Below are 25,551 nucleotides of genomic sequence, written 5' to 3' on the forward strand. Positions count from 1 at the left end.
AAAACAAGAGAAGAAGAGCAGGGGGAGAAGACAAAGAACAAGGAGAAGGAGAAGATGAAGAACAAGGAGAAGAGAAATGAAGGAGAAGAAGAGAAGATGAAAAACAAGGAGAAGGAGAAGAGAAATGAAGGAGAAGAAGAGAAGATGGAAAAGAAAATCATGAGTCATGGTTCACCTCGTCACTTCACCTCACATGGGAGCTGCTCCCTCTGGCTGAGGAGCGTTTCTCTGAGGAGCCTTTGTAACATTCAGCACACGCCTGTCACAGCACACTGCAACTCAAAAGCAGTGATGGACTTGCTAAGGATTGATACCCAGCACATGGATTGCTGCTGCAACAACCCCCCCCACACACACACACATACACACACCTTCTTTGTGAAAAGCATCTTTGTCTTTCCTAACTGAATTAACTCTCAGATGAGAACAAAAAGGTGCAATCTTTCAAGCGACAATATGTCACCCTTCTCCTCTCACCCTTGTCTTATGTCTGGAAGTCAGCAAAAAGACTTTGACTGAGCCATTGAGGTGATGAATGCTAGGTTTCAGTCTCCAAGGTAATTCCCATGGGGGGACTATGCCCTGTTGCCAGTGAGAAAACCCCAAAGCAGTAACAAGGGAATACAGCTCACAACAACATAGACTCTTTCATAGTTTGTTTCATGTCTTTCATGAACAGAAATAAAGTTGCTAGTTCCATCTCTTGATATCCTGTGTTGAAACACACTGAAAGACGGACTGTGGACTATAAGACAGGTTATTTTTAGTTGGGAGAGAGAGAGCAAATCTACCCCTCATGTGTAGTTAGGTGTACGTGTTTGTATGTCTATCAGATAAAGGAGGTCCCTGGGAGCGTATCTGATGCACAATACTGTCTTTTAGTGTCTCTGTCCTGTAGTATCCTGTCCACTACTGTCCACTGTCTCTGTTTATTCTTTCACAACAATACCACCATCTTGTGGTGGGAGAACCTTGCCCTTCTATGCTTATCACTTGTAGTCACACATACACAGGGACGGATCATGGCTTGTGGCAAGTGTGCACGTGCACAGGGGCCCTGAGCCAATGGGGGCCCTCGGATTTAAAAAAAAAAAAAATGAAATGAATTTAGGATAGATTATGCCCAGTGCTCCTGTCTGTTAATTTGCGGCACAACTGAATGGTGTTATGGAACCGCGGACCAAAAGAAAAATAAATGTTTTCCTGATCAATAAATACTTCTTAATTCATAAAATATAGAGGCATAACATTAGGTGGAAGTGGTAGGCTATGAGTGCTCATTCAATGTGTATGCGTGTTTGCAAAAGTGAAACTGACAAACTGAACCACTCGTAGGTGAACTAAGTGGATTCCTGCAATGTTTATGAAAACAGGCCTAACAGTAACTTATATCATAGCAAATAGCCTATGGCGATGCCGATGACAGATAGGCCTACATTTATTTCACTCGTCTCGCTGGAGTGAGTGCATAATGTGGGCTGTTGCGCAAAGAAATTAATTAGGGAGATGCAATCCAATTAGGGAGATGCTATGCATCCATTTCCCCTGTCCCCTATCTATCTATCTATCTCCATTTACCAAACGCTATAGTTTTGCTAACATCTCCACTGTTAACGTGAAATATGTCTCCATGCAAGGTAGTGTCAAGCAGCAGTGAAGTGGAAACCTTATCATGCAGGTAGCCAATGTTCACGTCACCTGAGTCAGACAGAAAACGGGCTGCTTGCTCTGTTAAAGTTTGTATGCCCCTTCCAAACTGCGTTAAAAGGGTGTATTTAACAGCCAGAATTTCGATTTTTTTCCCGGGGGACACCCCCGAACCCCCCACAATATGATCAGCACTACCTCTCACAATATACTATCAACGTTCCTGCTACCGGTCCGTCAGAAGTATGACAACTGTTGTCCGGTCCGTTTAATGAAAAAGGTTGGGAACCCCTGCTGTAGACTGTTTGGACAGCAAAGGGAGATTAAAGTCTAGTCTAATAATAAAAACAACTGCTAAAAACAACTGCTGAAATTCATTTCTGTGTGGGCCTGAGTTATAATATATGACATAATGTACTACTATTTTCATTGCTCTCGCTGGCTGCATGCGCATGCGTAAACGCGCACGCGCTCGTCGCGGTCAGGGGAAGGTGGCGGTGGGCCTTTTTTGATATTGTGCACAGGGGGCAATATCTGTTTAATCCGTCCCTGGGTCTGGTGCAAGGAATGGAAAGCTTATCCTTGTCAGAACACCGCAGGGACCGTGGTTGACAAGGATGGAGATCAGTAAGATACTGGGGTGCAAGTGCGTGGCGGTATTTGTAGGGAATCCCAAGATTATCCAAGTGAGGATGCTGTGTTAACCACCGTAATGAATCTGCAAAATGGGACCACCTCTGCTCAAGATGGGACCACCATCAAGGGTAATTGTTTGGCTTTTTGTTGTGTAAAAAGATTTGAATGTAATTGTATTGAAATTCCAGACTTGTGGATCTTGATCAGATGGTAGACATGGCACTCTGCATTAGAATATGCTTTAGTCTTAGATTTGAGTAATTTTTACTGCTTTTCCATCATGATGCTTTTGTTGCAGTACTTTTAACTTATAGACTTGAATACCAATGGGAAGGTGCAGTTCACGTTAGCTACTACTCCACACAACACAAGGAGTCTTGGCCATTTTTAGAGCAATGGTACAGAAACTGTGTTGTGGGCTAGCTTGGTTGTGGTTCATTTTTATCCCAGCAGCTTTTAAAATCAGTGCCATTAGTCAAACTTGTGTTGATTATCCAGTCCCATATTGGCACAATATCATATTGTAGGCTTGCTCACAAATGGTGTCAATGCTTTATCTTGTGTCTTCATTTCGCTCCTGTTTTTGCATTTGTCACCTTGAATTGTAGGTAGGCAGTTCATGTTGGCCCAACATGCTGTACAAGGGAGTCACTTTGGCTTTAACCTTTTAGAGCAAGGGTGCTAAAATGGCATATTGTGGGCTGGCCTGGTTCCTATTTCAGTCTGTAGTTTTGCTCAAACTCACACTTGTAGTCCTAACAAAATGTCTGGATTAACCAGCCCCAGGTTGAAGCAATGGCTTATCGTATTGAGTAAAAGGCTGCTTTTTATCCCTGCAGACTCCCATGATGACTCCTGAAATGACCACTCAGAATGATAATGCTTAATGGAACTCTTCCTATCTTTCTTTCTTCTTCTTCTCTCTTTCCTGCACTTTTTCTTTCTCCATCTTGGAATTCAATTAAGGCCAAATGTTCTTATCCAACATTGTCTTTCCTTGATTCATGACTCCAGTTTGAAGCTGACTAGAAATGTTTTTAACTCTCGTAGTAACTTCAGAGTTGTGTCTAGATTGTCTATTAAAATGGAATTTGTTGATGATGACCTTACTTAACTTGATTTTCTTAAAATGCTAACAGCCACATTTGCTTGTTTTAGTGAAAGTATGCAATTAGTCATATTTGAAGGCCAGTTTTTGTAGTGTGTTAAATGATGGCTCACATCCTGAATGGCTTCAATGGACTTGTCTTTTTGTGTGAGGTAAATTAAGACCATGCTAGTAAATGACTAGCTACACCTGCTCTATTTGACAGTTTAGCCTAACCTGAAATATTTTTTTTTTTAGGTTTTATGATCCATTGTCCTTATAGAAATGGATTTGCGTTGCACTGCCGACATGAGAGAATGAAATGTATTAAAGGTCAAAGGCCTCAGAACAAGTGTGTTTTACACACCTAGGGAGGGAGCAATGCATATCTGTAGGGGTAGACTGTTCCATAGACTAGGGGCAGCAGCACAGGAGGCTCTGTCCCCAAAGGTCTTGGGTCTGGTCAGGGACGGATCATGGCTTGTGCCAAGTGTGCATGTGCACAGGGGCCCTGAGCCAATGGGGGCCCTTGGATTTAAAAAAAAAAAAATTGAATGAACTTACAGTAGGATAGCTTATGCCCGGTGCTTCTGTCTTAATTTGCGGCACAACAGAATGGTGTTATGGAACCACGGACCAAAAGAAAAATAAACTAAATGTTTTCTGGATCAATAAATACTTCTCAATTCATAAAATATAGAGGCATAACATTAGGTGGAAGTGGTAGGCTATGAGTGATCATTCAATGTGTACGCGTGTTTGCAAAAGTGAAACTGACAAACTGAACCACTCGTAGGTAGGTGAATTTAAGTGGACTCCTGCAATGTTCATGAAAACAGCGATTGGATAGCCTAATAAATCGCGACTTATAGGCCTAACAGTAGCTTATATCGTAGCAAATAGCCTATGCCGATGACAGATAGGCCTACATTTATTCCCCATTATAACCCATTCATTTGCAAAGATAGTTGTGATAATTACTCTCTAACTTACATACGGTAATTCAGCTGGTTCCTTGCCCTTCCTTAGCCTGTTTAATACGTTTTTCCTGTGTCATTCCACTTTATTACACAACTTTTCTTATGGACTTAAATGTTGTGAATAATTTGTATTTGTGGATTGCCTGAGTCAATACTAATGTCTGGTGAAAATTCCATGAGAATAGGCCTTATTGGAAATATACTTACTAAAAAAATGTTGACGCATTCAATACTTATTTCCCCCATAGATATATTATACTGTATCACATGCAGATAGCATACAATCTTTCTGAATTTCAGCAAGTTAAAAAAGTGCCTTGAAGATTATATGATAGAATGTTAGGAACCAAACAAGCCACACTGAAGTTTAAACTTGGCCTCAGCATCAATGTCATTCACATCTGAAGTCTGTGGAAAATGAGCATTCATTGGTAGTCCGACTCCTTATCAGTACAGCCTTATTTACAAACACATCTAGAGATAGGCTTTTGTTCAAAAAGGTCATTAGCAATATGTCACATGGTGGTATTTCAAAGGTTGCGTGGTTTGAGCATGGTTCACAGTGAACTCACAAGGTCAATGCCAAAGACTACACACTGGCAGTGGTGTGCATCCTCTATCCTATGTGATGCGGCAATATATACAGCATATAGCAGTTCCTTATCTGGCTTCCTCCTAGACTTATAAGAGAGAATAATTATCGTATTCAAACGTCAGTGCTCAAATATCTACCAGTACTTCTTTTCCCAGGGTCTCAAACTATCTTTACTGGATGACTGAGTTGATGTGCCCAAACCCTCTCAGTAGTAGAAAATGAATATTCATGAGATGGGATGCTGCATTACATCCATGTCACTTCCATGCAAAGCTGAACTGAAGTTTATTTTTGGCAAGAGCTAAGGTGGATCTAGAAAATGACCAGAGCGAAGTGAGTCAGTACATGCTGTCAGGTGATGCGAGTGACCGTAATCTTGATGGTGTGGTCAGGATGAGTCCTTGTGGCTCCTACAGACAGTGATCAGCATTGAAGTTGTGGTCAAACCACACAAGAAGCCCTCCACTACACTTACTACGCATTCTCTCTCTCTGTCAGCAGCACAGGGACGGAGGGAGAGAGTCGGGCCCACTGCAGCTTCTGAGGTGTACCAAACATCAGCCCAAAGAATTCATGTGAAACCTGGCCAGCCAGACAGCTTCCATGATACAATAACTCATAGTGCACATTGTAGCCCACAAGAATCAGAAAAATAATCTCAAAATTATCCTTTAAAACAATGGAGCAGGCATCTGACCCCAGGTGTTCAGTTAAACCACACAACTTCTTGTACAGGCCATGGTTATTTCCAAACAGGACTATTGCAATTCATTGTTAGCTGGACTGCCTGCTTGTGTAGTGAGACCATTACAGTTCATTCAGACACAGTGTGTTTTTTCTGTATTCACAATTGTTACAAGTAGCCTAATATATGTTATTTTATCTACTAGTATCACAACTTAACTCTTCTATTTCACTCTTGAAGAGGCTAGTCTTTCCAACTCTTCCCAGAGCGAATCAGTTGTGATAGTTAAGAGAAGCATATCAACATCTGATATTCTCTGGCCAGGTGCCAATCACTTGAGAAATGATGAATGTGTGACACTCCCTCCTCGCCTGGCAGTCTCCATTGAAACAGATGGCAGTCTTATTTCCAGCAGACATGCAAAGGCATACACCACATTCATTTGATCTTGGTTCATATTAAGCCATATGGAGAAATTACTCCACTCTTTATATAATTTGTATATTTTAGTCTGACTCATGGGCGCTGTACACCTGTTGAAACTGGTGATTTTTTTTCAATGACATCTATGATAGCACAATTAAGTGTAAGACTATGTTTCAACCCCCCAGTGTAACATAAGAGGTGTTCTCATCAATCCAAATAATGTCCATTTGTGAAAATAGAGGAAACAAATTATAAAACTGATAAAGCACATGCTAACTCAATAAAAACATAGAAACATGCTGTGTATGGAAAGCTCCATATCTTATCTGTAGCCAGTACGCTACTGATGAGTTGCATCACTCATGCTTATAAAGCCATGCAGTGTACCACTGAAAACCCAGACCCCAAAACAACCATGAAGCATTTCATTCTCAGCTTGCTGTGCCTGGATCTTGCTGAGGGACTGGTGAGGTCAGATTAGAAGGACATGAGCTCCAAGTTTCACATTTTTTAAATCATACATTGGATGTTAATATCTGCAATCTGATGCCTCAGACCTTCTGTTAGGTCTGTGTGGGTGTGTGAATAAGAAACCATTTAAATGCACAACTTTTGTTTCAGCAGGAGAGAGAATAACAACACACGGACGCAGCAACTACAGAAATTGTAGCCAAGGCTACTCGCTGCTTTCTTTTACCATCTTGAATACTGCATGCGCCACTGACTTTAGACTAGGTTTTTGCTGGTCTGTGGTGGAATTGTTTTCTGAAACTGCAAAATATTACCAGAGATCATTTGCGCCGGAACACGCCTCCTCTTTTCGCTGAACCGCCCGCAAAAATTCCAATGTGCGCCGAAAGCAAAATAGGAAAGACACAAGCGCCAGTGTACAAAGTCAATTGCGCTTGAGTGCATGATAGGGCCCTGAGAGAGGGAAAGCCCTAAATGAGTAGAGAGCATCTTACTGACTTAGATTACTACACTTTTGTTCAGTTCATACAGACCTCACAAATGTTGTTCTTGTAAAATACTAATAATGAGATAAAAAGGTGTCTTCTCTTCCAGGGTCCCTCTTAACCTTCGCATCAGGGGAGTACTAGAAGACAGTGCAGACAATGTGTATACTGAAGACCTGATCAATAATGTTGCACACACCTTAGCTGCACAATTTGATGTTTCCTAGGGTAAAAAAGCTCTCCTGTAGGCCTACTGTACCAACAAGAACGAGAGGATTTCTCCGTTTGTGCATTCACTAGGGTCCGCCATCCGAAACCAATGCCGAGTGAACACCAAGGGTGACTTGTTGAGGGTGTGTGTCAATCAATGCTGCATTAGTTCCACATTAATTAATTTTTGTTTAGAGGTGTAATTAGTTACACCTCTAAACAAATTCATGGTTCCGTCATAACCTGTTTCAGCTAGGCAGAGTTCATCCCAAAGCTGAGTGTGGTACTCGCTAATCAAGGGAACTTTATTTAGCTGTGAGGGTGATTCCCACACGAGTGCACTCCGTAACTGAGGGGAGTGGGAAGGGACTAGTTTTGGAAAGGGCCAATATGTGTCTACACACTTCTTTGTTTTTCTCCCTCTCTGTGTCTACAGGTAGAATACTTTAGACAAATCAGCATGGGGACCCCAGGCCAGACCTTCACCATCCTGTTTGACAAAGGATCATCATACCTTTGGGTCCATTCCTTCAAACGCAAGAGTCAAGCCGGCAGTAAGTTAGACACCAAAATCTGACCTGCAAAAGGTTGAGCAGCTGGCTAGCACAGCTCTGAGGGTTATTTAAAAGCTTAGCAATCGTGCTACATTGCTTCAGGAGACACACAAGTGGCTATCTCTCTGATCTTTTCAGGGATCGCACAAGTGCCAGATTAGCTGGCCTCGGAGAACAATGGCTTGCCTTGTTTGCCCCCTCCACAAAGTGTGCTTAAAAGTGAGGCGGGTGATACTGTAAATAAATGAAGCTGTGCGAATGCAATGAATGCAAAGAATGCTTGGGGCCCGCGAGTCATTTTAGGCACATGTGAGCGATCAGACTTCTGGCCCTCGTTCGATTACGAATTCCAACTCGAGTTACACAGGGTGCGACACGCTCGGGCCGTTAACGGGGATCACAATGGGAGCCAGGCGCATGAGCTGTAATTACACAGGGTAGGCACACTTGTGCTTTTTCCTCCGACTCGGGTTTTGACACCATATCCTGCTGCGAGCTCATGTGTCTCTGCTGTTAATCCCTGTGTTGTCTCGCAGCGCTCCATACACTCTTCAACCCCCAGAAATCCTCCACCAACACCTGCAAGAGACAGACGATGTCTGAGGCATATGGAAGCCCCACAATGGTCATTGGTTATGACACTGTCTCGGTAAGAAAAAGTTATCCAGTCCATTGCTCTGAGAAGATTCAGTGTTTCCCATGCATTGACTTATTTGTGGCGGCCCACCACAATATCAACATTGACCATCACACAATGATTTTCCAAACAGAAGATTGGTCTGAGTGTGACAGAGCCTGACGGCTCTCTGTATGAACACAACTGATGCTATTGTGTCTGTTGTCTGTGATAAGCTCAGCTCCATATGCATACTGTAACACAAAATACATATTCTCTCTTAAGGTTTGAGGTGAACCAAAAGTCCACCGGCTGGTGTAACTCAGGCTGCTCTGCCATTGTGAACACTGGCACCTCGATGTTGGAGGCCCCTTCACAGTATGTAGATCAACATCCTAGCAAGCTGGGTGCCTACAAGGACAGCAGTGGTATGCTGGGATATTCTCTATGTTAGCACAATGCAATATGCAAAACATAGTAAATATGATATAACTATAGAAACCATGGACCATTTAAAGGAAAAATTGAGTTTATGATTTAAAATTCCTAAATCTACCCAATTCCTTGTGAGGCTGTACATGTACTTGTTCCACTGGACTTGGCAACAGTTTAAAACTGCCACTGACCCATGAGGGTTGAAATGTAACTGACTGAAATGCAAACATGCTTGAGTAACTGGGCCTCTGTTTGCTTCCCCTGTGTAGTATGTGTTTGACTGTAGCATATAGTGAGCAGTGGGCCAACACTCACCTTCATCATCAGTTCACCTCAACATACCTCAATCTGCATATGTACTTCAGGTAAGATCTGCTACATAGTGGCAAAAAAGTGATGTGCAGTTTCTTATAGGGCACATGTGTTGGATATATACTATGTACTATAGTGTTGGATAAATACTATGACCACCATGTTATGTCTGGTTGAATACACAGAAAGAGCGTTCAGATAGCAAGACTTACTGCATGAGTGGGATTAAGCAGGCCCATCAGAACAAAATGGCTTGCCTTCCTTTCTGGATCCTGGTCAAACGTATTGCTACACAATGTTTGACCAGGGAAACGCCGGAGGGGGCTTTGCCGAGCAAGCTTAGAGTGCATATGCTGGACAAAAGTGTATCAGTATAACGTCTGTAGGAAAGTAGTGAAAACAAGAGAACTTAACAGCCTTAGAGGATATGCCTCTTGCTTCAGTAAAGTATCTTTGCATCCCAACCAACTTGAGTGTTTCTTGCAATAAAGAGCATATCTGTTACTCACACACACCCAGACACACACACATACTCTGAAACATTTGTCTAGCCTCTAACATTGGCAGGAACATGAATGCAGATTTACTGGGCAGGCACTTGATGCCTAAATTCCATGGGTACCCCTAACTATCCCTCACGGTCCACTGTGACTTGACATTCCAGTGTAAATACCTGTGAAATTCCTCTATTCGGAATGTGGAAGTGTGCAAACCTATCCTTTAAAAGCAGCAAGAGCGAGACAACCAAAATTATCTGCCTCGGCTTGTTATGACATTTGGCGCGAAACAGAGAAAAAAAAATGGCCCTTTCTTCCTGTGTGTATTCGGAGTAAATGCAGCATGTCAAAGAGGGGATTTATGGCCTCCCTGGAGGAAAAACAAGCCTCTCCCAATGATGAAAGCGTGGTTGCCCGACCTGGACAGCCCTCTCCTAGCCGTGCCTCGCTGTCGCACTAATTACCATGCTGCTGAATGGCAAGTTCTGTAAGAAACATCTGACCACAAACAACAACAAAGAAACATCTCAGTCAAATGTGACGCACCGCGAGAGGCCGGGCCTCCCTGTCCATCTTTTCAGAGGGGGGTTTGAGTCCCAACAAAAGAGTCTGAGTTGGAATTTGCTGGAAGTTCTTGGTTGCCAGGAGCAGAATGGCACAACCCCATGCCAACTATTAGAAAGCGAGACAAGACCATCCCCGCAGTAGAAAAGTGTCAACAAAAATGTTGGATAAAGGCCACATTCATCAATACACGAAGAGACAGAGCTAGGCGGAAATGGGGTAAAGAGAGGGCATTATGTCCATCTAACTGCACAGTCGGAGATGTTTAAGTTGGAACGGCCTTATCCTCTCACATAATGGGAGCACACAGCCGTAACCCTGGGAAAAATACAGTTGCCCTTCCTCTTAATCTATCTTGTGGACTGTCATTCCATCCTCAAAGCAATGCTATCTGTATTTAACAAGCCTTAAGTGACTGTATTAGCGTTTTTTGTCAAGCTATTATCCTCTATTGACAGAGTCATTGTTAGGAAGTTTCTGCATCAGTGATTCACTAATGTCTTGAAAGCATGCTTGGTAGGACATATCTGACCATTTCATTCATGCTCGTTTTCCTTGATTTCATTTGCAAACAGCTTTCAAATACTTACTTCCTTTCAAGAAAAAGCAACTGACTAAACAAAAAAACAACAACCTAACTATGTTGTAGCAATGACAAGACCTTTAGCAAAAGCAAAGGCTTGACCTCTAATTTTCTCTACTCAAGCTGAGTGTGGGTAAGAGGTAAAAGGATCTCTCCTGTTTAAGTCCTTGTCTCTATCATGAAGTCCTCTGGTGACTGGGGTTTCAGAAACCTGATGCTTACAGTCCTTTGTACTGTCTTTCATGGCACTTTCATTTTCACCAGACACTTTCAACTTAATGTTCTTTAAGTAACTCAAGGAGATTGATTTTCGTAAAAGCTGACAGACACTTATAGTGTGAGAGATTTCTTAATGGCATGGTATCAAATGTCTTTTATCACTTCCTTTTTGACATTTGGAGGTGGAAGAATCTGGACACAATGACACATTAAAAGTGGGATTTAAATTTCCCTTCAACAATTGTCCCTGGAAGAAAAAAAAAGAAAAAAAATGAAGAGGCCATGGATTCCACTCTCAGGAAGATGTGCACCCGACTGCAGTGCTCCGTGGAGGCGGCAAATCAGATTGCTCGCCTGAGGAGCTAGTGTTCTGATCCCTGCTCCAAAACAAACAGACTCTTGTTTTCCATCCATTAAATCGTAATGTGATGTGTGGCCATTTCTTACCGACTTGTGGCTGCCCTTTGGGTGCCTCTCTGTTTGTTGGGATTCTCACCATGGTGCCTTGCCTGTCCCTCCAAACCCCTGGCCACAGGTAGCGCAGGCCGACGTCAGACCGCAAACACGGAGAGTTCAGATTCATCCATCATCAAAAGGCCTCTTGACCCTGCGCCTCTTTTCTCCAGATGTGGTCGTGTTGGAGAAAATTAACTGCAAACACCCTCTGTGTGCCCACTGTCTGTCCCCATCGTCACAGACCGAGCACGACCAAATAAGTAGGCCTATGTCTCTGCTTTTCAGTAAACACTGACAGTAGTCATATATCAGAGATTACTGTACATATCTAGATCCTAATCAGTCCATGAGAGCCAAGAGAGATATACATTCCTCATATGGAAAACAAACTTGATGCCCACAGAGCAATCAGTCTCTTGTTATTCTCAACTTCTGTTTTTACTCACTGTGTGAAGATAGGGTTACCACACACAAAGCACAGCTCTGTAAACAACGACCCAGCATGTGATGGACCATGGGGCTTTCAGGGGGATGCAACAATTTACAGTGGGCTGGTTTGATCTCTAGTTCGTCCATCACTTCAAAAGTGACTTCTTATGTCATTTTGACACTAAGTAACTTCCACACAAATACATTACATGAAACAGTGTGATTCATTGCTACACTTCAAATTATTTAAATGCTGTGTTGTTGGCCCTGGAGCTCAGGAATGCTGTCCAATAGAACTCCATTTCAAAACCTGATCAGGAGGCTGCATTTTAGAGTGCTGGGTTGGATCCAGAGGGTAAAAGTGAGATGGGGTTGCCGTAGAGACACGGCACAGAGGCCACAGTGTTTCTCCCCAGCCAGCGGGAGACTGGAATGTTGAGGGGCATTGTGGGTAACTCTCGCTCTGCCACATACCTTATGAGATAATTACAGAATGCAGGGGACACCCTGCCAGGAGCCTGTCACACTGGCCACTGCTCAAGAGCATGCAAAGGAGCCTGTGGCTTTGTACAGTTCAAGAACAATCCATTTGGCCTAGTGGTGTCACACCTGATCATTCAAAAATGTGATTCAGAGGTTTATTGACCAATAAGGGACCTAATGTTAAACAATTTAGAGGTTAAATATTTTCAGATGTAAAAAATCAAAGCACATATGAAATCACACACAAAATTCCATGAAAGCATTTCAATTGCTCCCCTCGGCTGCACCTTCCTCACTTTTGAATTTACACATAACTTCAGTCTTTGAGATAATCTTCCTCAAGATTGCAAGGCTGCTCCTAATAGCGATCAGCCTGATAAACAAGGCTGCTTCTAATAGCGATCAGATCAGACAGATGAAAGCATGCCGTCACTCTCCATAGGCCCATCCATCAGAGCAGAGATCACCAGGAGCCTCTCTGATAGCACAGGCTCTGATTTCTGTGAAGACTGAACACACACACACACACACACACACACACACACACACACACACACACACACACACATACACACACCAGATGTGTGGGAGTGTACAGTGCCTGACACTGTTCTGTGGTTTGGCACGGGCCTAACAGATAGAATGACACCTCTCGCTGAGTGCCTGGGGTCATTCTCCGACAGGAGTGTGCCTGGACGGACGCCAGCCCTTACCCCCCACTATGATAAACATTTTGCAGTGAAAACACTCAGAAGAAGCTTCAATGGTGGCCGTGACAAACTCAGGCCTGATGACTGTAACATGGCACGAAAAAGGTCGGGATGCCTTCCCTGTTCTTGTGCAAATAAATCAACTTCATTTCATTTCATTCCCATATCCGGCATTAACATTTGAGCTTTTGTGCTTTTGTCCAATCTGACAGAACAACGCAGCCTACACGCACACCAAAATGAATGGGCAATAAGCTCTAAAAATCCACCCACTTTCTCTTATGAAGCCCGGCCCTTGTTGATTTTCCATGTTCGGTTGAAAAGGTGCCCTCCGCCGCAGAGCAGGCCTTGAAGCCAGGTGGTGGTGGCGTTACACAACTCCTGCATTCTTCAAAACAGCCCTTCACACTCGCACGAAAGGGAGGGACAGCCCTCGACTCGCTTTGTTTCTCTTCCCTCCCCTCCCCTTCCCTCCCCTCCACCCCACCACTACATCTCACTCTCCCATCCACATCTCCACCACCACCACCACCATCGCTGGCTGTCTCAAGCCACAGCAGCTGGAGGAAGCTCATCAGGAGCACACAGGCTCTGGGATCCGCAGACGAGCCCCACAGCTGGCCTCACGGGCGACCGGCAGAGCAGGCTGCCAGATAGCCTTTGATCTGCCAGGCCTCTAGGTGCAGGGGACAGAGGTTTGTTGTTTTTTCTATGTATGTGTGTGTGTGTGTGTGTGTGTGTGTGTGTGTGTGTGTGTGTGTGTGTGTGTGTGTGTGTGTGTGTGTGTGTGTGTGTGTGTGTGTGTGGTGTGGAGATAGGATCTAAAAATAACACAGAGCGCTCATCTCCTGGAACAAACACAGGCCCACAGAGGAGCCATGAGGAGAAGGAGTGGAAGAAAGGCCAGAGAAGAGACAGACCAGACAGAGAACAGAGAAGAGAGAGAAAGAGAGAGAAAGGGGTGGGGTGGGGTAACAGTCAAGGAGAATGGCCCACAGCTGGCTTCTACACAGCACATGTTCCTACACCTGACTCTTGTGTCTTCCCATACAGTTGCTGGCTGGTGGCACAATGGTGGTGGTGTGTGTGTGTGTTAAGGGGGATGAGGTTGAGTGGCATTGTTTGGAGCCAAATGGCTGTCTCTTTTGAAGCACTGGGCCTGCGGTCAAACAGAACACTGAGTGACCGGCTGAGATAGGAGCAAAGCGGAGAGCAGCCCTCTCTGACAGGAGGGAATGTGTTGCACCGGGCCGATGACAGAATCTCCTGATAGCCGGTGTGTGGAGGGAGGAGAATACAAAGGTAGCCCAACACCCACCAACCTCACCCACCAACCTCACCCTCCTCCCACTCATACACAACCAAGGGGGAGAACAGAGAGAAATTAGATGAGGAACATGGGCAAAAAATCAAATCAAGGGCAATTCAGCGTTGCACTTACAACTACTGTGGAGAGCAAGCCGCAGTTTGACACTATGTTTTCAATTAACAAGCTTACACATCTGAGAGAAAGTGTGCACATTACCTTGATTAAAGATACAGCTTAAAGAAGAGATACTCTGGCCTAAAACCAACACCAAAGAAACAAAAACTAAAACTAAAATCATCATCTGTCATGATAAGTTTCAAAACTTCAGTAGCAAGTGATGATTGGAGTACTGGTATACCTCAAAGGCGAGATCACCATTTACCAATCGCAGTGTGTACGCCAGCCTGCTCTAAACAGTACAAATGCCCTGCTCGCTCACTACCTGAGGCAGGTTGCTGTGGCCTGTCTTCCTCAAATTATTATGCTATTCACTCTCACACACTAGTAAATCCCTGGAATCCCCCCTCCACGTCTTTTCTCCATACACACACACAAACACACACACACCAACATCCCAGCCTCCAAATCGGTCTCCCTCTGCAACAACATCATCCGTCTGATGTCGGGAGATGTATGAGTGCTGAGAGGATTTGGGCCCTGTCTGTGGAGGTGCCATGCTGCTCTGATTGATGAGGGAGGGCTAAGCATCTGTGGGAGGGAAGCTATGCCAAGAGGGAACACACAAAAAGATATTTTACACTGACTTTCATATCACTGGGTTGTAGTATTACTGTTGTTCCGTTGTTTAAGCGTGACAGCCTCCACACAAAGATCAGTTGTGTTCATGTAAGGGTAATTTAAAACACCTTCAGTGGACTGGCTTTTCTAAAAGATTTTTCCATTTGAAGTGGACATGCAAACCATTCAAATGGCTCACTTCATTTCCTTTTTTGTCTTTTACAAGAGCTCTTATGAAATGAAATCAGAAGCACTGTTATTCCTGTATGACTGTCCATGTAGGGCAAACACTATTGTGATTCATAATCAGATTATTATAATAGCAGACTTATTACAATAACAGACTTCGGGTTGGTGTTTTTTCATGAAAGGTACAGCTTATCTGAGAACAATGGCATGTGATATGTCAAAGCGAAATTGCTTGAGGGGTCACAAACACAACACAAAACAACACCTGCTTCACCCCTTAAAAAAAATAACTGTATTACTTCAAGTGTCAAACTGCCTTTTTCTGAGTATCAAAACTGCAGTTTTGGAGGAAATGTTTGCAGTTCTTATACAGGAAATGCAGTATTTTGGACATGAAAAAACTGCATTGTGCTGCATAGTACTGTACTTTACTGCTGAAATGCAGTATTTTGGACATGCAAATACTACTGTACTGCACTGTCCTGTAATATAACTGCACTGTACTTCGAAAAAAACTGCAGTATAACTGCATTTCTTTTTTGTAACTTCACATCAAAGTTTTCTGTCTCATTTCTGTCTTTGACACATGCCCTTTTTGAATGTGTGCATTTTGTCTCAAACGGATTATCACCTTTTACAATCTCCACTGGAGCCCATCACTAGTAGAGCCACCTGACTGATGACCATCGCCAATCACCTCTCACAACAGACGCAGAGCAGCCGAGGCACTAATGAAAGGATGAGCCTGACATCTCTGTTCAGAGGTGCACCCAAGGTGGCCCCACACATGCGCACACACACATACACACACACACATGCACACACACACACACAGAGAGAGAGAGACACACACACTATAGACAAACATACACTCTCTCTCTCTCTCTCTCACACACACACACACACACACACACAACACAGACACACATACACACACAGACTGACATACCACCCATCAGGCAAAAGGTGATGGACACTGGGATGAACAAAAGGGAAGGAACTCTGCGGCCATAAATCTCCAAGTCTCTAATTAGACCTTTGGCCGTGAGCCTGAAGACAAGCCCTGGAGAGGCCACTGGCTTTACTTACAGAGAGTGATTATCATATCATCTTTAGAATATTGCCCCCAAAGTAGCATTGTAACTGCCTGGCTACTCTAGCTGTTGGCTGCAGCAACTTGAGCTAGGTAGAAACGACTCTAACAATCTTGATTAGTTGGACAACTGAAAATGGAATGGAATCCTTGAGTATTTATGGGTATTCTCTGTGTATGGGTATTCACTTACAGCAAAGCACACACCTCAGTCTCAGACAAAAAAAAGACCTCTCATTGAATCAGATCATAGCATGGAAAGTATTATACTATTATTACTTCACAAAAATCAAATCACAGAGAATATGCATGTATGTGGAACTGAAATGTAGACGTCAACCTGAGAAGAAATGGCATTGTTCTCTCTATAGTTAGAGTCAGAGATCAGATCTGCTTTTGAAAGAAAAAAAAATCAGGAAAATCACAGATCAAGTGAGTCCCACTAAAGTGGGCTGTCCATCTTATTTCCCTGTACATATGAGAGATGGTCATCACTGCACAGGTCTGTAGTCACATTCCTCCCATACGGACGGCAAGCTCTGCACTTCAGCCACAAAGCCAACCCTGTTCCTCAAGCTTCACTGCCACTCCTTAACCACCAATGAACACCACCCCCAGCCTTCAGCTGCAGACCACCCCATCGTCAGATCCCAAGTTTTTCCCCAGTTTCTAGACACCATAGATTTAAAGGGTCAATCAACAATCTACCTGACAAGGTAATATATGTACAGAGGGATCTCCTCAAGGCACACTAGGCCAAGGTCAGAAGGACGTGAAGAAAGGAACAGGTTCAAACTTCAAAGTTTTATGTACAGCCCGTACCAACAGCAACAATCTGAATTTCAATGATACCCAAAACGTACCTGTATTCATTTTGGTAGCCCACTCACTGTTGAATAAAATAGGTTCTATGCTGTGCCACCATATTTGTGAATATCTGTTCTTTCCTACGAATCCTGTCATTCGATTTTTCATTAGCCTACCGTTTGCTCATTAGCACAACATAACAACCAGGCAGTCACTAAAATTAGCTAGTTATCTTACATAAAAAGTCTTTCGTAGTTACTGACCACATCTTACTTGCCTTACATGTCACGCACAAATAAACTGAGTAGACCGTTCTTATCATTGCATGATCATCAAAGATTACCACGTGGTTTTAAATACAACTCAGTTGATTGCTACTTATATACATCATTCAAATTAACAGGCTGTCCACTTACACGCGTAAAAGTCGACGATCTGTCAGTGACTTTGGGGAAAGGAACACATTCAGTAAGGTTGTCTTCGTAGTACGCGCAGGTAAACACATGTTTTCTCCCTGCACCCTCTCCTCCGTTCCATCCATAGTCAAGTGCAATCTAAGGAGTCGAGGGCACTTTCTGTCGATAATGCCCTTGACCATACAATAAAGTCACCAAATAAGTGACCATAACATACCTTGGATACAGGTGTCTTTTCTTCTTTCTTCTTTTCCACATGTTGGTCCAAAGGCATCTGAAGGAAATCGTCTTCGCAACAGATAAAACTCACTGTGCATCCCATCCAGGCAAATTCAGAAGAATGATCCGATGACCCATTCAAACGAGGAAACTAAAAATGTAGCCTAATCCACAGTCTCAAGTCCTTGCAGAAGGAAAGAGCCACAAATCTGAAACTGTAACTGTTTCTCTCCAACAGGTAAGACTTGGCAACACCACTTGCTCTCCGATTGATCAGAGCTGTGATTTCAAAATAGGAAATACATTCTGTGTATGAGTTGAAACCGACATTTTAATTGGTTATCTCGCATATCTCTAGACCATGGCCAAGACTGATATCCTTTTTTCCTGCTTGCTCCCATGCATAATTTCACATTCAGGCGCCCTCCCGCTGTTCAGGAAGGGGAAGGATTCGAGAATTGGGCAAGAAGGTGGGATGTGTGTGTAATTCAACTCTCCCACACCCTCCTTCTCCCTTCTTAAACTCAGCGCCAAAATATGGGCTCATATATATGCACACGTGTGTACACAGTAAATCCCGGGGAAAGACGTCTCCTTCCCTACATCAAACACACATTTGCCTTCGACCCGATTACGTTGTCTAAATATATCAGTACAACTCATGAGTGAATGCTCACTCTAAAACTGAAGCATTAATGCAAGTTATACCTTAACACTTGCCCTTATTTTCAGTGAAATTATGTATGGTATAGGCGATATAGAACCCCAAATCAGAAAAAGTTGGGACGTTGTGTAAAATGAAAGTAAAAACAGAATGTGTCATCAGAACCAATATTTAGCAGCAAAAAGTACATAGACAATATATAAAATATTATATATAAAACGTGCTAACCTGTATAAATTGATTGTGCTTTGCAAGATGCCCATGCTGTAGGCCGTAATGCAAAGATTTATTTGGATTCTCTGAATGTCTTAATTATATTATGTCCTGTAGATTATGAACTCCCCAAATAGGCTACTTATCAATTTCATGTTAAGAAGCATTAAAATGACAGTGTTTCATCATTTGTCCACACAGGTTTACACAGTGATAAATACCCCTACATCTTTACTTCTAAGAGACCCTGCCTTTCTGGGATGCTCTTTTTCATACCCAATCGTGTTGCCAGTTACCTTGATTAGTTGTGAAATATTCCTCCTTTTGTTTTCTTTATCATTGCACAACTTTTCCAGCATTTTGTTACCCCATCCCAACTTTTTTTTGAAACCTCTTGTTGCTGGTTTCAAATTTAAAATTAACATATTATTTTCCATGAAATAGTCACATGTGTCATTTTCAACATGTGATATGTTGTCTGTGTCCTTTTTACAACTAAATAAGAGTAACTATGAGATTTGCAGATTATTACATTCTGTTTTTATTCGCATTTTACACAACATTGTATGGTATATTTTAACTGCATTTGAACTAAAATGTACCTGTACCTTGTACAGATTTTCAAGGGGGTGTTTATGAACCACCAATATACAATTGCTGTTCTCAACATTTAAAGAGATTTGCATTTAGATAAGAGCCCTTATCTTGCCAGAGGAGGAACAACCCTTCATAAAATTGCAAACTTGACAACCAGAATATAAAACGTTTCTTCCATTCACACCAAAGGTCCTCACCCCTGACTGGTGTTTTAGGGTTATTTTGAAATACAGATTAATTCCAGTCCCATACTCAAAAGTAATCAGTTTGAGTATCTACAACTGTGCCTCCACACCCACTGTGTGAATTTATGTTCATGAGGTAATAACTGGGATGCAAGCAATGTGGCTTTAAATTAAACGTGATGAGGGGGTTGTGGATTGTCAAGAGGGGTGTATTATATCATCTTCTCATAGTTACATAATAAACCTCAGATCGACTTCCCGAAACAACAACTCTGTTCCGTTGAGGTCATTTATCTGTGGGAAAAAGGTACTGTCACAGCACATAATGTTGCTTCATTGTCATTCAGTTATACTTAAGTCCTATAGGATTGCCTTCTCCAAAGAACATATTTAGTCTAGCTCAGATAGTGTTTCACTATTATAAAAAGATACGTCCATGCATAATATACACCCCATTTTAAGACATTTTGAGGCTTTTTTCAAGTCAACCTTTGATTCATACTTTATCTAATGCATCTTGTTCAGTCTACAGTGTTAAGTAGCCTATATCCACTAACTAAGCTGACTGTTTGTCGTCTTTGGCCCACACAACCAGGCCTGATAAGAAGAACTTAAATAATGACTTCCTTCCCCAAGGCACATGTATTCTGATGCAGCTGCCTCTGAACTGAAGGTACTGCTTCTAGGGAGTGGTCCTCCAGGCTCAAATCTCAGAAACAAAATATTTGAATCCGTTCCTGCAATATTAGTGTCTTTTTTAGATGCAAGTTAAAACAATTCATATGTGCAAAGGCTTTTTAAGTGTGAGCTATTTACATTTATTTGTGTTAGGCTTTAGATACTCTATTCACAATGTAAAAGGGACAGAGGAAGATTCTCCCACCAGATGGGGGTCAAAGCTGTGTTCTTTATTAGAGCCACGTAGGTCAAGAGTGCATGTATTTTAACAGGTGCTGGATAAAACCCAACACAGAAAAGAAAGAGAAATACAGTATATATATATATATATATATATATATATATATATATATATATATATATATATATATATATATATATATATATATATAGTTACAACCTCCTGTGCCCCCTTCAGGTCCTGGCCTGTCAGTGCACGGGCAGGGCTGGGCCTGGTTAGGCTAATTGCATTATGAGGTGCACCTGTATCTGGAGGTGGGGCTACAAAAGGGTTTCTCTCTCTCTCTCTGTAGGCACTCTTTGGCTCTTTTCTTGATTTCCTTTCAACACAGGCACATTGCTTCATATCTCCCTTTTCTCTCCCCCCTTATCTCACTAACTCTCTTTCTCTCTCTTGTTCTCTCAATTGTCTAACATACTGACACATTCATTGCATCCACGCAGGCACAGCATTACATACCACATTTTATTCCCCTAGACATTCGTGGCTTGTAATTTGGCTCTATTTTCAATAAATTATCTTTTTGATTAAACATTTGTCGTCATCTCCCTTTATGTTGCGGTCTGTGAACAAGCTTGCCGTAACAATATATATATATATATATATATATATATATATATATATATATATATATATATATATATATATATATCTACACACTGTCTTTCTTGATCCCCGGAAATTATTTTTAACATTTGACCTGAAAGATCTTCCTCAGGCACATCCATGTTCCTGACCTTTTAGGTGGAAACGTTGGGAGAGAGTAAGACAGTGTGCAGACCTATTTTTTCTCTCTTTCTTTTCTGGAGCCTCACCACGCCTACTGGTTTATGAGACCTGGAGCATCTCCACTGCTGCTGACTGAAAACATGCCTTTTTACAGCCAGATCTACTTTGAACCCACCAACTGAACTAATTCACAAGATCCCAATCAGCTTCCCAGGAATATCCCCACTGCCCACTGTCAGACATCTGTCAGAGTGCACTCACTGCAGAATCTGGGAATGGATGAGTTGAGAGAAAGCATCTGGGAAAGCTCTGATAAAGATTGTGGGACAGTGAAGCTTGATCATGCTCTGGAAGCAGCTTACCCTTGATGGAACATCCTCATCATACCCTGTCATTTTCCTTCTGTCTCAGTGTTGGCCTTTGTTTTGCATTGTAACAAAAATACATATGTGTATAATTCAAACAGAAGAGAGTTCATAGAGTTTTTATACCTCTGATGTGAGATGTGCACTTTTGCTTGCAACTTGGGTTTGTTCATACCATAGCAACGCTTCTGTTTTCATTATTTGACCCAACAGTGTTTTGTCCTAAAATACCTTTTGTTTGTGTAAACTGAGTTTTAGCAGAGACCTGTCAAAAACTGTAATAATTCCCTTAGTTACATTTTAGTTACATTAAAGCATCACTGTGTATTTATTTTACCTTAAAATAATGGCTTCAAAATCATCTTGGCTCTAGAATCATTGCATAGTTCTGATGATTATTTGAACAGGGAAATAGGCCACAAATTAAAATCGCTGCATCTGCCAGATACTAAGCAGAATGCGGAAAGAAGGGGGAAGCCGTCATGCAGGGCACTAAGGCCACAGTGGCCTGAGAACTAAAAGGGAATCAAGGCAACGTCTGCCATGGCCGGCATGGCTGCTGTGAAATTCCAGCCCTGCTTGCAGCCCTCTCGACGGGCTTCTTACTGATCTTTAGTGGAGTGTGATTGCTGTTCTACTGTCTCCTATAGGCCACAACCACATCCTCTGTTTGCTGACATTCAGTGTCAAGTTCTAAGACTAACACCAATGCGCCGCCTTTTCTACCTGATTCAGGTAGGCCTGTTCATTGTTGTTGTTGATCAGGTCTACCACCTCTAAGTTACTAAATTATATCACTAGAGAGTATTAAGAAGTCTCACGTCATTGACTTTTGTCTCTCAAGAACAAGAAAAGGAATAGAATTGAATTGGCCTTGATTGGCCTTAAAATACCATGTCTTCTGCTGCTTTAACTTGATAATAGGAATGGCCACTACTAGAAGACAACTGACAACCTTGGCCATTTTGATGTTGAACTCACAGAGGTTGTTCACTATTCAGTTGTTAACTGGTGGATTTTCAAGGCCTGTAGTTGCAGTATATGTTATTGAAACTACTTTTATTGCTAACTTTTACTTTACAGGTTTTTGTTTATGAATAAAATGTAAAAATAAGAACATTAGACATGAATTCCATATTTTCTGCCTGGAGATTATGACATCACATCTGAACTTTTGAGGTAATTTAAAGATTCCGAAATCTCCAAGGTAACGGTGTCAAACATACAGCATTCTCAGGTTTTTGTCTACATTTGTGATTTTGCATGTGGATATTGTGGTAAGAATACCTTTTTTTATTATTTGATTATTATTTGATTAATGCTATAATTTGATTATTGTTTGATTAATGCTCATCTTTATCACTGTTTTTGAAGAAAAAATAAGGACAACATAGTGACTACAATTCAACTGTATTAAGTAGTTTCGTTGTTGCCCCTCATGGTATTGTTATTGTTATTGGCATTCGTATTGGTATTGGTAAGCTTCTTCTATCTCACTCCTTTTCTCAACCTTTCCCCCAGATAAGAGTGTACTTCATGACAGAGTTTAAGGACGTGGCATTGAAGCCAGGAGGTGCAGGAGGGCCAGCTGGTGATAGGCAGAGCCCTGGGAGGAAAGGAAAGGGCCGAACAGCTCATGGATGGAGAGTCCTCCTGATTAGCTGCCTCCTCTGCACTGCTGTTCATCATGATCAGACTAAGGCCATTGTGGAAGAGGGGCAAGGAGAATACCGACGGTCAAGGTTTCATACAAAGAACATTGATCACAACGGCATCTCCGAGAGTATCGACAGTATTGAAGATGGAAAGGCTGAAAATAAGGTTGAGGAACTGAGAAAGAAAGAGAAAAAGAAGCAAAGTCAGGAAAAGATGCAGGGAAAGGCTTGGTACATTCGGTTATTTAGAAAAAAGGCTGCCCCAACCACCACTGACCAATGGACGGTGATGAACAAGAAAGACAGGCTAAGGCAGAGGCAAGAGAATTTGACAAAGGCAGAGGCTTGTCTGGAGGCTTTCTTCCAGCGACAGGAGAAAGAAAGAAACAGACTCATCGTCAGTAATCTGATTCAGAGGAGCCAAAAGGTCGTTGAAGCCAACAAGGTATGGAGCTCTCTGCCCATGAGAGCAGATGATGTCATCAGGTCTGTGACCTTCCGTGAGCCGAGTCCTTGCAATGTGCCGCCTCTGAAAGCTGGACTGTTCGGTCAGAGAGATGCTGAGTGGCGTAGGGTGTTGGACGAGGTCAGAAAGACACAGATGGAAAAGACTCCGGAGAAGAGGATGGCTGAGAAGACCTCTCAAAGTACCGCATCTATTGATTGGAGGAGAGATCTTACCACACTCTTTATTGGCTGCACCGTGTTTGTCTTTGCGTGGTTCTGTGCCAATGCTTTCTAAAGCGGTGGACCCCTCCCTCAGCGATGACTGAAGAGGCTGGGATACTGACACTGCAGAGAGAAGCAATTCCTCTTGAGAAGTGTTCACTTCTGTACAATAAACAGAAGATCTAACTGCATTTTTTTTTATTTCAATAAACTATTTTGATTGAATAAAAAGTGGTTTTGTTTTTAATGTAACAACATGTAACATGAAACAGAGATTGTTAACATATTTACCAAAGATGTATCAAAACATTTCTAAATACTGAGATATGATCCTTAGAAAAAATATCAAAAGCCAAAAATTTTGAATATAAGATTTATATTTCTCTGTAACTAACCATTATGTAGTGTTAGCCTGTGGGTATAGTGAGCAAAGTTCTCCCCCATTCAGCGACATTATGTATGATGATACACACCCATAACACCTGGTTTTACACTATGTAACCTTGTTATATACCATGCTGGAACATTACTCTTTTTCTTTAGTTTTGGAGTACCCTAGCGCTAAATGGGTACCCAGTATGTTTAAAATTGACTACAAGGGGTATAAATACCAGTTCAGGGATCATGTTGCTTTAACATGGTAATTACATGCTAGAAATACCCACAAGTCACCAATGACAACTGACTTTTGCAATCATTGTTTACTGGTGGCAACTGAAGCACAAACAGGCAACTGAAGATGATATGATCTTTAAGAGTGTCTCATGCGTGAAGATGATATGATCTTTTATGAGTGCCTCATGTGTGAAGATATGATCTTTTGTGAGTGTCTCATGTCATGTGTGAAGAGTGATTCATGTGTGAAGATGATATGATCTTTAATGAGTGTGTCTCATGTGTGAAGATCAGTGGCGTGCACAGACATTTTGGGGGGCAGGTGCTCAGGAGGGGGGGGGGGGGGGGGGGGCACTTTTAGCACTTAATTATAAAAAAAAAATTACATGCACATGTTGAATGAAATTTGACTTGTGCTGCAATTAGTAAATCAATATACAATTAAAGACAATAAAGAGACCAAAATGTGTTAATTTATGTTGCCTAACAAAACCTATACAACAGAAAACGTTCGTCTTAACACATAGATTTGCAATTGCAAACTCTACCGAAATTATTTGTAGCCTATGTGGTCGTCCTCACGTTATCTGTCACTGACTTGGGCTACAGCGTAAAACTTTATCAGGTGACCAGTCGGCTAAAAATGCTTAGTTGTTTGATGCTGTATGAGACATTTTACTGCACAACAAAACGATTACACGTTGGGCTTAGAGGGCAAACTGTACGAGTTTACTTGATCTGTAAGACAATAAAGAGACCAAACAGTACGAGAAAGGGGTAATAGTGGGCTACTGACTGTTGTCATTACATGAATGCAGATGGGCATTTTTCACAGGTAGGCCTAATGGGGAACTTCCCGTTTCTTCTGTCACAAATAAATGTGTTAATACATGTTGCCTAACAAAACAAATACAACAGAAAACGTTCGTCTTAACACATAGATTTGCAATTGCAAACTCTACCGAAACTGTACCGCAGAGCGGTACAAAATATGACCGCCGCCCAGTCCAGCACATTTTTTCCACAAAAAGAAATCACGCTGAAAGGACTATATGATTCTAACTGTCTCACTAAATTGCATTATCCACA

The 25,551-nt window shown here is 42.1% G+C and overlaps 2 protein-coding genes across 2 annotated transcripts in view; one reads left to right on the forward strand and one right to left on the reverse strand.

Annotated features, from left to right (window-relative positions):
• Positions 1-18,141, reverse strand: part of tns1b (tensin 1b) — a 174,124-nt gene extending 155,983 nt beyond the window's left edge. The window contains exon 1 of the mRNA XM_048240077.1: positions 17,850-18,141. Within this exon, the coding sequence (XP_048096034.1) occupies positions 17,850-17,954 (105 nt within the window). The 5' untranslated portion in view covers positions 17,955-18,141. The remainder of the gene's footprint in view (positions 1-17,849) is intronic.
• Positions 18,142-22,755: 4,614 nt separating this feature from the next.
• On the forward strand, positions 22,756-24,026 carry LOC125292579 (topoisomerase 1-associated factor 1-like). Its single transcript, XM_048239957.1, has 2 exons — positions 22,756-22,800; positions 23,045-24,026. Exon 2 carries the CDS (start codon positions 23,060-23,062, stop codon positions 23,918-23,920), a length of 861 nt encoding a protein of 286 aa, XP_048095914.1. The 5' UTR covers positions 22,756-22,800; positions 23,045-23,059; the 3' UTR covers positions 23,921-24,026.
• The last annotated feature ends 1,525 nt before the right edge of the window (positions 24,027-25,551 follow it).

The sequence above is a fragment of the Alosa alosa genome, chromosome 3, assembly GCF_017589495.1.
Source record: "Alosa alosa isolate M-15738 ecotype Scorff River chromosome 3, AALO_Geno_1.1, whole genome shotgun sequence".
Taxonomy (NCBI): domain Eukaryota; kingdom Metazoa; phylum Chordata; class Actinopteri; order Clupeiformes; family Clupeidae; genus Alosa; species Alosa alosa.